This window comes from Ammodytes marinus, assembly GCF_949987685.1.
Source record: "Ammodytes marinus genome assembly, chromosome: 8".
Taxonomy (NCBI): domain Eukaryota; kingdom Metazoa; phylum Chordata; class Actinopteri; order Uranoscopiformes; family Ammodytidae; genus Ammodytes; species Ammodytes marinus.
In genome coordinates this window covers 18,258,647-18,274,645 of record NC_137212.1, presented here as the reverse complement: position 1 = coordinate 18,274,645, position 15,999 = coordinate 18,258,647, and the positions used below count along the sequence as shown (strand labels likewise).

Genomic DNA, 15,999 nt, shown 5'->3' with positions numbered 1-15,999 from the left:
TTTACGTGTGCAATTGTGGAAGAGGAGAAAAGTTTGACAGTGAGGATCTGAGTGAAATTGTGTTGTTGAGAGGTAACATGAGGAAGCGTTATAATTCCCTCTGTGCGATCACTATCCAAAATAGTTTTTCAAGGCAAAGAATGATTAGCAAACCATTTACCCCCAATACTGTGCTGTGATGGTAAAGGTTTTACACATACTGTATATTAAAATAATAATTAAATCCACGCTTTGGGCTTCATAAGGCTAAATGGCACTCAGTGAAAAGCTTAAAGGCTTTTGGTTGCCTACTATTAGGCTCATTGCTAATTTGTTGATTAAATATCCTATAGAAAAATAGTCATCTTCAATGACAACATATTAATGCCTCCTACCTTTTTTTCCCCATTCACATTTAGCTCACAGCAGTGCTTTAAATCAACGGGGGGAATGAACATACTTTTTTTTGTGAAAGTCTTAATACTTAATCCTGTCCTCCTGGCTACCTGTGCTGTCCTCTCAAAGTAGAAAAGCTGTGCTTTCTACTCAAGAGAACAAAGTTTCCTCTGCCTCCCCTAGCAAACATTATCTCCCCAGTGTTCTAAGCAGTTAAGTCTTTTCCTGACAACGATAATCCCCAAGGCAAGGTGTACTACGGAAATGTTCCCCCTGTAGATCCAAGGACCCCCACTCCCCTGCCCATCCAACAAACACACACACACGCACACAATCCGTGTAAATCTCCCACTTTGATCTTGTTGATTGTCTCACAGGACGTCAATGAGGAATAGTAGTTGGACCTTAATTCATTTATACAAGACCTAAGAGTGTGTCTTTTTCTCCCAGGTGTCATATGCACGACCCAGCTCAGCCTCTATCCGTGATGCCAACCTGTATGTGAGCGGCCTGCCCAAGACCATGACTCAGAAGGAGCTGGAGCAGCTCTTCTCTCAGTACGGACGCATCATCACATCCCGCATCCTGGTGGACCAGGTCACAGGTATCCATGGGGCAGCGCCTCCTTTCTCTTAACATGTTCACATTCTGAAGTAAGAAAAAAAGGGTCCTTTTTGCAAAACAACTGTCATATATTGATCCTGCAATATTATCAGTAATTGAGTATCAGTGCATTTTATATTTTGATAAGATCGTGTTATTTAACTCATTTAAAAACTGGAAAAAGGGGGCGCCTTTAGCTCAGTTGGTAAGGCGTCCCCCTCCTGGGCCGGGCCCAGCAGCAGACCCGGGTTCGATTCCCGCCCGCGGTCGTTCTCTGCATGTCACTCCCCTCTCTGCCCCGTTTCACCTCTGTCTCTCTGCACTATCAATAAAGCATAAAAATGCCCAAAAATATCTTTAAAAAAAACAAAAAAAAAACAGGAAAAAATCCCTAACCCTTTTTATAGGAGGAGGGGTATGTATATTATATGTGGCTGTATATAATATCATATCTTGGGGAAATATTCTTATTATTACTGTAATGGGTGGCGTGGTAAAAACAACGTTTACATGAGAGGGACAAGCTGTGTAATAAACATAATCAATTACACATTCCACTACATACAAAAACACAGGAATGAATCACATCAGCCCATGGTATTGCCGAAGAACCCCTCCAGTGTGTCTCTTAGATCCATTTCATGGGGTTGTGTGTGTGCCTACAGGCTGCAACCTGCTCCGGTGTTATGTGCAATGTGTACTGATGAAGCAGAAAGGGAGCAGCACGCTGTAAGCCACACTCATTTGCCTAAGCAGAATACATCACTGCTGGTGGTGAAGTGCACGCCTGTCTGTACACATCGAGCAGACAAGGAGAGAGGGTTGAGATGAGGGGAAGGCAGAGGAGAGGAAAACATAAGGAGGCAGAAAAAATGGAAAGAAAAGCAAGTAACCGAGGGCGTAGACGGAGGAGAAGAGGAGGAAATTAGATTGGAGGGAATGGAGAGCTAGGGATGCAGCAGCACTAAGAGAAAGGTGGAAAAAGAAGAAGGGGCCATTTCTACCCTCATCAACACACATTAAGACGAAGTGGACCAATCTCCAGTTGTTCTGTTTTTTTTTACTTACAGACCTGTCATACCACCATGTGTCTTAGACCAAGGAGACTCCCATCAAAACAGCATAGTCACACAACACACAGCAAGACCACAGAAAAAAAAGAGCTGTTCCACCACCTCCACATTTAAATATGTGATTTGTAGCTTCACAGCTCAGACTTCATGCCATCAATAAAACAAATCTCAACGCAGATGGTGCTGGTCACAGGACTGTAAGGTTTTGATGCATTCACCATAGGTTAGGGTCATACATTTCAGACGTAATTCTTGACTGGCTCAAGGTCAGTTTTAAAGTGGAGCACTTGTCCAGATACATTTCTGCAATAGTTCATTTTACTCTGTGGGGAATAATATGATCACCTGGAAGAAAGGGAAATGCTCAAAGTATAGCTAAAACTCAAATATTTGATATCCACATATGTCTCTCTTCTCACACTCTCCAGCCAACACACAGGTTACGTGCCATTTCTACTGTGTAGTTGCTGTACATGTAACAGCTAGCAATCTCATGTTCAAGTGACAATACCTAGGTTTAACAACATGTGTATTTCTTCGCACTCTTCTCTCCATTTTTTGCCCAACAACAAAAAATATTAAAAACAAGGGAGAATCATACATTAAGGGCAACTAATGTTTTTGGACAAGCTGTGATCACAGCAACACCAGTTAAAGCTGGGGTGGGTAACTTTTTCAATGTAATATTTGGCAAAAATGTCATATTAGCCATTCAGCTATATGTAGGTGAAGTGGTCTGAGAATATCTACTCATCACTTTGCTCTCCCCTGCCTCTGTGTGCCGCCCCCAAAAATTGCGACCGCTCATGTACACTTTGACCAATCAGAGCGAGGCTCCGATTCTCCGTTCTTATTGGCTGTTGGGACTGTCCATTCACTTTGGCACCGACGTTGTTGCGTCAGTTGCGCGAGCGTTCACGACCCTAGCAGTCTGACAGTTTGGCACTACGGCAGCCAACAAACAATGTCTACAATCAACGTTCCCTACATATCCTATTTCCCATTTAACAACAACTGCTTACACCGCTAAGACAGCAAGGATACGAGGAAAGACCGGGAAAGACATTAGTTGAAAAGAAATGAACGTGCATAACTGTCGTTCGGAGGGAGGAGCTGAAAATGAAATTGTTCATTTAAATGATACACCAAACCTGACTTCTTTCATTTCATGGTGCTATTGATGACTGACACAAGACTCATTTTTGATCTACAGCATCATTATCAGACACGCCGTCTCTCTCTGTAGACGTTGGATTTGCCACTGGTCACTACACTCTTTTATACATAGAGCAGGAAGTGTTTTAACACTTTGAGCCTGCAAACTCAACTACATTAAATGCTATTGCGACTACCACCTACCTGCTGTGCCTTTTTTGTAATCTGAAAAACACAGACACTCCCCGACGCAAATTATAATAATGTGAGAGAGAGACGTTCTGCAAGGTTTCCCCAGAGGGATAAGGACCAGCAGGAGAAATGTTAATGATCAATTAGATGTTAGAGTTGCTGGTGATTAAAAACATGGAGGACTTTAGAAGGGCCCTGAGAGTTGTATGCTGGCATCATTGACTCATCTTGTTCTTCTCTCAGTTACTGTACAGACACACGCACACACACACACACACACACACACAGCCATTAAGAGAGAAATGGGTTGCAAATTAAAACTCTCCTGTGACTGCCAAACATGTAAGTACAGAACAAGAAAGAAGAGGCAAAGGTAAAGGAAAAGGGAGAGGCAGATTTGTGTGTGTGTGTGTGTGTGTGTGTGTGTGTGTGTGTGTGTGTGTGTGTGTGTGTGTGTGTGTGTGTGTGTGTGTGTGTGTGTGGCTGGGTTGTGGTCCAACATTATCTTGTGGTGCTCATGTCATCGGTGACTCACCCAGTATCCTCATATTTATTTATTGAATTGGTGACCTAATCAGAGGCTTAAATCCAATTCACTCAGTGGTTCGATGTTCCTACTGAACAAGGAAATGATTAGACATACAAGCAAACGTTGCACACTGAAATGGAGTAGGCTGTAGGGAGGAGTGATGAACAGACAGAAGTAAATAGAAATAGCAGTGCTACATCAAGTTGTTGAAGTAACGGATGTTCTTCAGTGACCATTGGCAGATGGGCTGATGATCCCCAGCTCTTGCTCTGCTAAATTGGGAACATGGAGTCTGTTCTCTAAATGACCCCCTCATCAACAGGATGCACCCTGCAGTCACTCTTCTGTTCACCAGGACAAGAAGGAACTTTCAAAATATAACTCTTAGTGTCATTCAGTCAGATGCAGCTGAAACTAAGTCCACTAAAACAGCCAAATTGCCCCAGATAAGAGGCTCAGATAGGCGAATATAACATTTACTTGACAAGAATATTTCTCGATCTCTTCCTCTACCCCATCCTCTATCCCATCCTTTGTCTATCAATTCCTTCTGAATGGTTAAGCAGATTTTGTCTATTTTCCAGTGCAAATTGTGCCGGCCCGACTCTTCCTCCTTCTTTTCTTTCTAACCTTCAGGGAAGGCAGCCAGGCCATGATCTTGTGCTCTGACATCTAGATGAGGCCAGTCACAATCTGAAACAGATATAATATCAGAGACAGCTTTGGATCAATAGTTGGCCTTTCCGAGTTCTTCATCCCGGACCTCTATGTGAGCAGAGGTCAATGCTTACCTGATCAATGACTGCAAATAGAATCGATCCACATACTTGGCTTCTACCAACGCTGCCTCTGATGTGAAACTAAATTGTTGCTCAGTGTGTGAAAGGATTGGCTGTGAAAAGGCTGATGCAGTCTTCCCTTCATGTGGGATGAAAGGTAGAAATGGGAAAGATTCCCATGGTAACGAGTCGAAAGCATTCATGGCACCATACAACTCAACTTGGTTATTTGCCAGTGTTACTAATTACAAGTGTGTTTTTCATACTGAATTAATAGTTATCTGGCATTGAGCTGCAGTGGTATGATCTTATTTCATTTATTTATTACGGCTCACGGCCATAGCACATGGCATGGAGTACACAATTCAACTGAAATCATTACAAAACAAAACAATGGTGCACGGCAAGGAAAAACAAAACAAAACAAAACAAAAACATCACTTAAACAATGGCAAAACATTTCTCAAAAAGGCACCTGTTTTAACAATAACCCCTGGCCTACTTGCCCTCAAAAGCGAAATCAATTTGGTCATGGATGGAAAATAAAATAATTTGGCAGGTACTTTTTTCTAAAATACATTACATCCACATTTTTACACTCAAAAAGTACATGGTATTCATCTCCAACATAATTAGAATCACAAAGGTTGCATATTCTTTGATTTCTTTCCAGCACTTTGTATCTTCTTGTGACTTTAGGTATGCGGGTGTTATTGGTTCTAAAATTGCAGATGGCCTGTCTGGACTTTTGATTTTCATACAACAGATATTTTTCTAGTTTAAACTCTTGTTTAAATTCTATGTATAAGTCACAGGAAGTCATGCTTGTAAGCTCGCTCTGCCATTTCTGAATGAATTGATCTTTTAACCTCCGCTCAACAGTTCTTTTCAGCCAGTTAATGTTGTTGTACTTTTGTGTTATCCAGATGTATGACAACCCGCAGTCATCCAGTATCTGTTTCACCTGTGATACCCAGGGTGATGCATACACACTGCTGCTATGCAGGCTGTGTAGCTGATTGTACATGATTTTACTAAGTTTACTGTCTTTACTTTCTAACAGTCTCCCCCAATATCCAATTATTCTTTTTTTTTTAACTGTAACACAGAGTGGGTACCGTCCAAGTTCCCCATATACCATATTACTGCAGGTTGTCATTTTTACTTTTAAGATGTACTTTAGAAATTTGAGATGTAGTTTTTCTAACAGATGTAGTTTTTCAAACCCCCACACTTCACATGCATACAACATAACTGGAGTAACCAATTTGTCAAAAAGGTCCAGAGTGACATCTACAGCAAGCTGAAGCTTTCTGCATTTGTTGAGTAAAGCAAACATTGCGCGCAATGCTTGCTTATGCAGTTCCTCAACAGCAGTTTTAAATGAGCCATTGTAACTCATGATGACACCAAGATATCTAAAACAATGTACAGTCTCTAGACTTTGACCATTGCACACAAACTGTAGTGTACTAGTATCCGCTCTCCTAAATCCAAAAACTGTAACTTTAGTTTTATCGCTATTAACTTTTAGTTTCCATTTCTTACAGAAGTCACACATATGATTTATAGCTTTCTGTAACCCTCTCTTAGTTGTAGACAAGATAATAGTATCGTCAGCGTACATCAGTGCCATTAGTTGTATAAAATTGTCTAACACAGCATCATCAAAAGTAATGGGCTCACAACCTTTTTGTAATAGATAATCCTCTAAATCGTTAATGAAGAGGTCAAACAGCAGTGGTGATAAGTTTTCACCCTGTCTAACTCCTGTTAAACTTGCAAAAAACTCAGATTTAGCGCCATTAACATATACACATGATTTTATATTTTTATACATATTGATAACTACATTAAGGAATTTACCCTGAATACCTATTTGTAAGATTTTACTAAAATTAAATTTAAAAAATAAGCGTAAAGTTAACTTACAATTCTGCCTCAATGAGGCATGTTTGAAAGATTTTCATACACTTTGGTATTGTATATTGCCAAGTTATATAATGTTTATTGGAGCTTTCAGAGAAAATGTCAAACAAAAAAACTAAAAACATTTCTAAGTTTTCGGAAAGCCCTTGCTTAGGGACTCAACTCTGTAAAACTTAACCAACACTTTTATAGTCAAACTAATATAGCACAAGCAACAGCTGTGTATCTTATAATATTGTATTTTTAGATGAAAGAAAGAAACCGAGCAAGACAGACAAGAACAGATTAAAGCAAGTCAAAAAAGTGTCCCCAGGTCATTATTACTGACTGGTTTCATGTGCATAGACATTTGTGACAAATTATGCAGCAGTACATGTCGGTTTTTGTTAAATCCTACAACCTTTAGATGACAGTATTGATTTAATCAATTGAAAGAAATATTTTATACTGTCTAAAAACGTTGCATCACTGGCATTTTCTCTATTGTCACATTTGTATATTTGGTGTCAATTTGAATGTGAGGATTAGTTTAGGTTTGTTATTCCATTTTATTCTGTACCCGCACATTCTTGTAATTAGTGAACTCTCAACGTTGAAATCTCAAATGATCAACTCAAAAGTCAAGAGTGGTTAACAACAGAACAAGCCCTTCCCTCATTTAGTGCACCATCAAATCCAATTTTCACTAAAACACCTCCATCAAGGTGTGCTTCCTCATCTGCATGGAACTCTCGCCCTCTTTGCTTCTCCTTCCACCTTTGTGCCATGCCTGCTGCACTGGGTACAAAAATATCAACATAAACAACATGCATTTCAAGGTAGGGACATGCCACTTCATAGTGCTGCCTGTGCTAGTCTTTCCAATGCCATGAAAGTGGAGCCCCTAGAAGTCTCTTCACAAACCTGCATTGCTCCAAAAATTTTGGTGTGTTCATTTTCGTATTCAGACCATTCATGTTGCACTATTTTTTCTCAAAAGGAATGATCCTTCCTCTATACATTTGATATATTCTCTCTCCGCTCTTGACTTATATAATGGATGTTCCCCTTCAGACTGACACCACACCCAATCCCTGTTCTCTGCCTGTTCACCAGCAAAGAACAGAACTGTCAAGGTAATACGAGCAGAGAGGTGCAGCCTCTAGATGGGATGACTGCAGCCTTGACTCGTCTCCCTTCTATTTTTTTCCCCCCCATACACTTTATAGCGCATATTGTCTCTGTGGTTGCCAACACAAGTGCACACACATCCACATACAGATATGCGCATCGTCAATACATGCGCGCACATACATCAGACAGATGGCTGAAGCTCTGCTCTGACAAAAGGCTAAAGCACAGGGCACCTCCACTCTTCAAAGTCTTTTCATATCTCCTCTCTCGCTGCTTTTTTAACCGCCATCTGTACCCAGGCGCACCAACGCTATACTTAAAACAAGGACATTGCAAATTTTTTTCTCCCATAATTAAAAGACAGCAGGGAGAAGAGTTTCTTTCACCCTCTGCAATATGATAAATGTTTTTTGGAAAGGCGAATCTAATCATGTGATCCAGTTGGCACAATATACCTCCTAAAGTTAAAGATAAAGTAATGGGAGATGTAGCAGCGGGCTACCTAAAAACATTTTAAGATTTTGCTTATTTATGTGTGCGTCGGCGCTTGTGTCTCTCGTTGAGTGCATGGGCCTGCTGCTTACGAGGGAACTCAGCGCATTTGATGCGTGAAACGGAAAAGAAAGTCTTGTCTGTATTTCATTACCCAAGCAGCCGGGTTTCTCACCATGCACTCTCCTCTCTCGTGGTGTCTCAGAGGAGCAGTCATTTCTCTCTTGTCAGTCAGTCAGTGTTTGGGGAAATTATAGTGGATATTTTTTTAGAGAAAGAGCAGCTTTGTTTGGGACAGGAGCAAGCAAGATGTGTGTATCCTTTCATCATCATCCTTTTACCGTGACTTCCTAACATTCTCCTCCATCACCTTCGCTCCTTTTGTCCTTTCCTTCCCTCACTCCCGCTCTCTCCTTTTCCTCACACGTCCCCATCCCCAGCCCTCGCCTCCCCCCTCGACCGGATTGAGGTAGCGTGTTATTAGTAAGGCAGCCAATGTGCCTGTCGGTGTGTGTTAGAGGGAGATAAGCACAGGTAAAGAGAGTTACATAAGCCTCTGTTGATTACTGTGGAGGAGAGGTAGAGCAGAAGAGAGAGAGAGAGAGAGAGAGAGAGAGAGAGACAGACTGCTGTACCTTAGTAGGTACAATGTGCTCTAATGTTGCCTGTATGGCTGACTGGCTGTTGATAAGTAGCCGAGGCATCTTGGGGCTGGTTTAAAGGACGGTCATTAAGGTTGGACTCCCTATACTGGCAGCTTGCTTTCGAGATTGCAAGTTTGTTTTTGTTGTAATGGTTAACAGGAAAAAAATAAACTCTTCTCAAGGTTTACTACGTTAATATGGCATGAAAGAAACGTAATAGAAAAACAAACAGCTGAATACATTTTGATTGAAGGGTGGGTTTATGGAGCATATTTTTCATTTAAAACAAGTTCATTCATTTTATATACAATTATTTTTTCTCAGACAAATACAAGGACACTATTCGAGGATAAGGCTGGTGATATTCTATATATTCGCATTTTGAACTAATCCCAGGAAAATAACCAAACAGAACATTTGGCGTTGAAGTCTATGTTGCGTCAATCATCCTGCTTAAATATTCCTTAACTCACCAAATATGATCAAATGTAATTTTCAACAACTTAAAAAAGCATACACTAGTTCCCAACCGTATTTCCTAAACCAGTGGATTGTGTTTTATCCCCAGGCTATTCTACTATATATGATCAGACTTATGCGTTTTTAGGAGTTATAGGGTCAACTGTCAACTTACCTTTCTCACCTCCTCACAATGCTATCATACAAGCTCAAGTACAAGAGTAGCTGGTGCACACACAACTGTAGTCACACACATATACACAGCCTCTGCAATCAGACACGGATCATTGCAAATGATCATGTCCATCTCTATTCCTCTTTTCACACTTCATTTTCAATAGCCCTTCTTCAAGTCATCATTTAAGTGTGTGTGTGTGTGTGTGTGTGTGTGTGTGTGTGTGTGTGTGTGTGTGTGTGTGTGTGTGTGTGTGTGTGTGTGTGTGTGTGTGTGTGTGTGTGTGTGTGTGTGTGTGTGTGTGTGTGTGTGTGTGTGTGTTGTGCCATGCCTTCATCAGTATGCCAAGCATTTGTCAAGAGAGCCTCCAGCCAGAACCAGCTTAGGAGCAGCTCAAGGCCAAACAAGTGTGAGGATTAAAGGACAAATACAGTCCTCTCTTCTCCTATCTCATCTCAGCAGAGGAAGTGAATGAGCAATCCTTGCCTCTTCCTCAACTACAACTGAGGTGCCCTTGAGCAAAGCCCTTAGACTTGCTAAGTTCCTGAGTACACTGTTGTAATATTGGAAAGATTCCAATTATCAAGGTGAAGCACGGTGTTGTAATGCGAAGTAGATTTACAAATCTAAAAGACTACAAATGTCCCATACCAATCACAGTTACGGAATAAAGCTCAAACAGCTACCCCCAAAATATATATTAGTGACCATCATATGCAGCACATGTATGACAACTACAGTAATAAAGGAAGAAAACTACAGGTTGATGTTTATAGTGTATATCCCATTAGAATTGTCATTTTTCTGCTTCTGACAAGCTAATTAAAATGTACAGGTACAGTAACACATGAGAATAAAACAGAATCATTTTTACTGAATAAGATTTAACGAATAGGAGTCGATCCTCCAACAGGCAGAAGTGGATATGCTGTGGTTCAGAGTGTGTGGAGTCAGTTAAAAGTTAATATTGTTCAGAAAGATTGTTTTTTGATCACACACCTGACAAAAACTCAATGGTCATCGTTTCCATTTTTCCACATGGGATAAATGTCCCTACTTCACCCAGAACGTGTTTACCGCTGCAGCAGGACAGGGCTCTGCAAAGTTTACAGTAAATTAGGTATTTTTGCTATGTCGACAATAAAAGAAAAAGAAAAAGAAAAGGCTTGCAGTACTTGAAATAGGTGAGAAAATCGCAAGGAATGTGCAAATGAACTACTTAGTCCCTCTGAGTGACCATAGGGTTTGCAGTGCAAATTGTATTTTCTAAAAACTGACTTTAGACCAGATCTGTTGTCTCACCATTTTTGAAATCCAAGTTTGAACCAAGACGTTTTATTTTATTTCTAGATTTAAAGAAAAAAAGAAAAGAAAGGCAGACTCGACCTGAAATTCCCCTAATTCTATTACCAATGCTAGACCTATAAGAGGATATGACAGAGTGGCTATTTATTTTGCTTCTTGGCTGGATAGTAAATAACCTTGCGCTGCCTGTGTCCTGGAGGGGAAAGAGAACAAAAGGGGGCGTGAGATGGTCAAGGTGCTGTTCGGAATTAGAAGTCAGGGGAGTGAGTACCATGAGACAAGCCAACAGGAAGTACAAAAAAGAGGTGGGGAGTGGAGTGGCAAGTACAAAAATGGGGAATAAGAATAAGGAGGTGTTTATGTGTGAGAAAGCGACCACACAATGATGCTCAAACACAAAATTCCCCTCTTTCTCACTGCCTTTTATTCAGTCGTGGTCACACAGACATGCCTGTGTGCACACAGTATTATGTAAATAGTCTCTTCAGCAGAGTGCTGCTGTCACTGAGCGAGCATCCTCTGGGCCATCTAGGCAGCCTCATTAAAACAAGGCAAAACATCCATTAATAGATACCAGTGCGTGCATACACATATACAGTATACACACACAGGGCATTCACAGGCACCAATAAAGGACCGCCCAGGAAGCACATTTCTAAATGTTCCTCAGGTGGCAGTCAAAAAGTATCTCCAAGGAAACGGCTCAAATGTCACTGAGAACAATGTATGAAGTGTGTGTGTGTGTGTGTGTGTGTGTGTGTGTGTGTGTGTGTGTGTGTGTGGGTCGTCTTCTGTCTTTGCCTTGACGACAGAAGACATGGAGTGAATGGGTCAGGCAAAGAAGAGACATGAACAGTCCCCAGCTAGGAACAATCTACACAAAGGCACACACTGAAGGCAGCATAGTCACACTAAGCAGTTATCACACAGCCTTGTGATTAAATCGGTCATCATGATAGACTGATAGACAATGTTCTACGTTTGCCATTTTGTCAAGCTGTTTTTTTTTCTTTCTGAAAATCCCCAGTGTCACCTTAATCCCTTTAAATCAAATCAGAAATATTTCTAAATAGTTTCCTGTTTTCCTGATTTAGACTACTAGGAAATATAGTGTTTAACACGGTTGGCGTATGAAAACACAGTGAGAGACACGTAATACAAAATGAAAGGACTGTGTAGTTGTTTGCGTCCAAACCCTGTAAAGTAAAAGGGGCCTGTGTTTGTTTGTGATCTGCTGGCCCCGCAGGTGGCTCCCGAGGTGTGGGCTTCATTCGCTTTGATAAGAGGATAGAGGCAGAGGAGGCCATCAAGGGCCTGAATGGACAGAAACCATCAGGTGCTGCCGAGCCCATCACGGTCAAATTTGCCAACAACCCCAGCCAGAAGACCAGCCAAGCCCTGCTGTCACAACTCTACCAGTCCCCCAACCGCCGATACCCAGGCCCCCTCCACCACCAGGCTCAGCGGTTCAGGTGAGTGCTGGGGCTGACTTTAGAGATGGTCCCGGAGCAGAAAGTGCACGGGGACAGAGAAGAGACAGATGGGGATAAAGGGTGTTTGTAGCAGCATGGAGGTTTATATTGGGTATGTGATCTTAAAAAGATGCAGAGTTAATGCAGAGATTCCCAACCATGGGGGGTTGACCCAGTGTAAGGTTTTCTGATATCCATTAGGTGACTCCACCGAAATTCCGAGATGAAAGTAAAGTGACTGTCTCCACTGTTTTCTGTTATTTTGAAATCAGTCCTGCCTGTCAATCAATATGACCATCTTAAAATGTGTCAAAGAGTGAAAAATTGGAGATATTTTAAGATGTAAATGGACATTAGACTCAACCAGTTGATTCATAAGCACCAAAAGATCTGCACTCAAACATATGCTGGTTCTCATATAAATGAAAACATATAACTATAACAAAATAATTTAATTATGACCTCCAAAGTGTATTCTGGTATCAAACATTCACAGAGCTTAAACTGCCACCATCTTTTTTATAAGTGCAACACAAAAGAGTTTTGAATCACTACCATTCTGATTCTTGCATTGGACTGCCTTCTTCTGAACAGTATCAGTGGCCACAGCTAATGGGCATTGCAGTATTTAGAGCCATAAGCCAAGTAACAGCAAATTAGTTTAAACCAATGGCCATAACATTAACCTTAAGCATTACTTCCCAGAACCAGCCACTCCTCCTAGTTCCCAGCTCTGTTTCCAGAGACATTATAATGTAACAAAATGAAACACAAAGTGACCTAGACCTAATTAGATTTAGCATTGGGTCACTGGGGCCATCTGCTCAAAAGGTTGGGAATCTCCAGCTTAATGATATTAAGAATAATGTAAGCAAGTAATATATATTTATTTGCAAAGTTTACAAACAGTAGTTTATAAATAATATCATGAATTCCGAAATAGGTATTCCTGAGTGGTATTATGGATTAAGTTCCAGACTACCAGTGTGTTTGGTATCATTATTGATAATAATCAATACAGATTACTGCTATTTCATATGTGGATATGAGGGAATTAATATCGTAATATCATCCGTCTTAAACTCGATAACCACTATCCTTGTATCCTTGTTTATGTGACTACTGTATAAATGCCTTTTATCAAGGAAACACAGCTGTTCTAGAGAACAGGCCTGATTTGGAAAACATTTGCACCAAATGCAATTTACAGTGTTCAAACAGGGGATGTAACGCCTACACGTTGAGAGCATGAGTCATAGCCCCGTCTGTGTATCAATAATGATGCAACTTTTTTCCTGTGAACATTTATTTCAGAAAATACGTCCCCCCTTTTGAACAGATGTTCTGCACCTGGTGCATGTGCCAATAAAACAGGCCCTGTGAGGGTCCACCCAGACCATAGAGGAACTGTTCATAAGAGACTGTGGGGTTCTGTCGTTCACAACTACGTATTTCCCCTCATTTCATCATGCTGCCATCAAGTCAACACTTGCCAGCATATATAGTATATGGCTGGCAAACTGTATATATATGGCACCCTACCTGGTCATTTCTTGTCACTCTCTAATGACACAAACCATCCCAGCAATTTTTTTTTAATTAAATGTTACATACAACACCTACGGAACCTTTCACCTCAACTAGGAAAAACTAAACAGAAACAGGTGATGGTATGGTATTAAGTTCTATCATCCAATCCAACTAGAGTGTTTCAGAATTGGAAACAGAATATGTGCTCATACAATTTCCTCTCTTTCAATAACACTAAGCCGGTCGTGCTGTTTACTCTCCATCAAAGTCAGAGCTTGGAAGGTATTTTTCTTGTGGAGCGGCTTCCCTGGTGTGACACCTGAGCGATGTAGCATGGCTGTGTGTCTGTGATACGCCAAGCCAATTTACAGGCTCCGCAGGAGAGCTGTCGCTTCCCATCACAACTCACAACCACAGGACACTTCCTCGCTGTGTCCATGCTCCTGCTCTCTGCTCCCCAAGCCCTCCACCAAAACCTCAACACTAGAAAAGTTAGTAATGTGCTTTATGTGCACATTTTCCCTTTTTTAACTTAATCTTAGGCCTATAAGGATAACGCTGAACAGTGAATTTTCCATAACACTTTTTTCATTGGAACCTGATCTATTTTTTGTTCCGTTTGTGAGGAGACAAATTTATTTTAAAGTCAATATCTATAAAGTTGTATTATTTAAAAAGGTACTAAACGTGATGACGCAAGAATGATCTACTAATGTTCGCCTGAAACTAAATCTGCTTCTGCTTATAGATAATGCCCAAGCTAAAGAAATAAACTGGAAAGAACACAGTAGAGTCATAATGACATCTATCCTATGTGACTATATCACATAGGCCTGCTGTACCACTAGTTAATGTATAATGTGCTTATGGTCCCTTTCCAAGACAGTCAACATAATCGACTCGAGCACAATACACCGAGCCCTAGATCCCGACTCGTTTCCGATCCTCTGCCGTTAACTAATGGTACTAATTAGCAAATTAGCCAAATTATATCCAGGGCAGGAGCCAATTTAAATTGAAAAGATTTTTGTTTCAAAAAAGAAAAGACAAAAACACCCATTCCTCAATTAACATGCATTGAGGGAAAGCACAAAAGCCCTATTGTTTATATCAAGCTTGGAGAGGCAGTGTGAAAAGCTGGAGTGTCTGCGTGGTGGCGAGCATCAGTGTGCATTAGTACATGTGTGTCAGAGAGAGAGAGAGAGAGAGTGTTTGCAGCAGGTTGTTTTGTCAGGGCCCAACGGCCCGGCGGCCAGCAGATGTCTTCATGCTCCCAGGACTAGATCCTCTCTCCTCTCAGCACACTCTCCAATTGACTCATTTACCCACAAAGCAGCCTGCTCGTTCCCTTCCCACATAATGGGCTAATTACTGCTCTAATGATTCTGTATATCCTTCTCTCCACTTCTTTTCTTTGTTTTAGGGCTGCTTGTGTGCTTGGTCATGTTAGAGTAAAATGCTATGTACTGTAAACGTTTCTGAAAAGTTCAAAAAGCTTCTAGTAATTAACTCAGCTGACTTATATGTGCAGATTTCATTGTGTCACAATATTACTTTATTTAAACATTTTAAACATTCAAATGCATCTCATTACCTCAATTAGAGCAATTTATGAGCTTGTGTTAAAATAATCCTAATATTAAATAATTTTCAAATTATTAAAACTCTTCAGTACCTGGAGTTCTGCAGGATTATTTTACTTTAAAAAAGTACTTAAAAATAATAAACAATAAAAAAGTATGAAAATAACTTTGCCTTAGAATAGAATAGTTACCCGGATTGTGTTGTGGAAAAACTATTTAAATATCAATAAAATGTTACTTCTCACTTGAAGGTTTTGGTAATATTTGTTGTGTTGCTAGCAAGCAAACAAATGGTTGTGGGTGGGAAAGAGACAAGAGAAACAACCCTGATAGTCTCGCCAAAGTCGTAGAGCCTGTAGTGTGTTCGAGAGGAGCGAGGCGTCACTGGCCAGCTGTTGCTCAATAAGCCGTAGCCCCTGTCCATTAGGCCAGAGGAGTTAATAAGACATGAGACAGGCCAGACCCATGTGAGGGATGAAGGTCATTGAGTCACCAAGCAGACTGCATCTATTCAAGAGAGCCAACATTTCATGCAGCACACAGGTTTCTGAAGCCCGGCTCACAAAAAGACACACAGTGACACACACCAAA

The 15,999-nt window shown here is 40.8% G+C and overlaps 1 protein-coding gene across 8 annotated transcripts in view; it reads left to right on the top strand.

Annotated features, from left to right (window-relative positions):
- Positions 1–15,999, top strand: part of elavl4 (ELAV like neuron-specific RNA binding protein 4) — a gene marked incomplete at both ends in the record, with an annotated part of 73,651 nt that overhangs the window by 53,318 nt on the left and 4,334 nt on the right. For 6 of the 8 annotated variants that reach the window (XM_080032658.1, XM_080032657.1, XM_080032661.1 and 3 more), the window contains 2 exons: positions 826–979; positions 12,070–12,295. In XM_080032658.1, the coding sequence (XP_079888784.1) occupies positions 826–979; positions 12,070–12,295 (380 nt within the window). Of the gene's footprint in view, positions 1–825; positions 980–12,060; positions 12,296–15,999 lie in introns of all 8 variants that reach the window. The other 2 variants (XM_080032656.1, XM_080032662.1) reach the window with 1 other exon arrangement.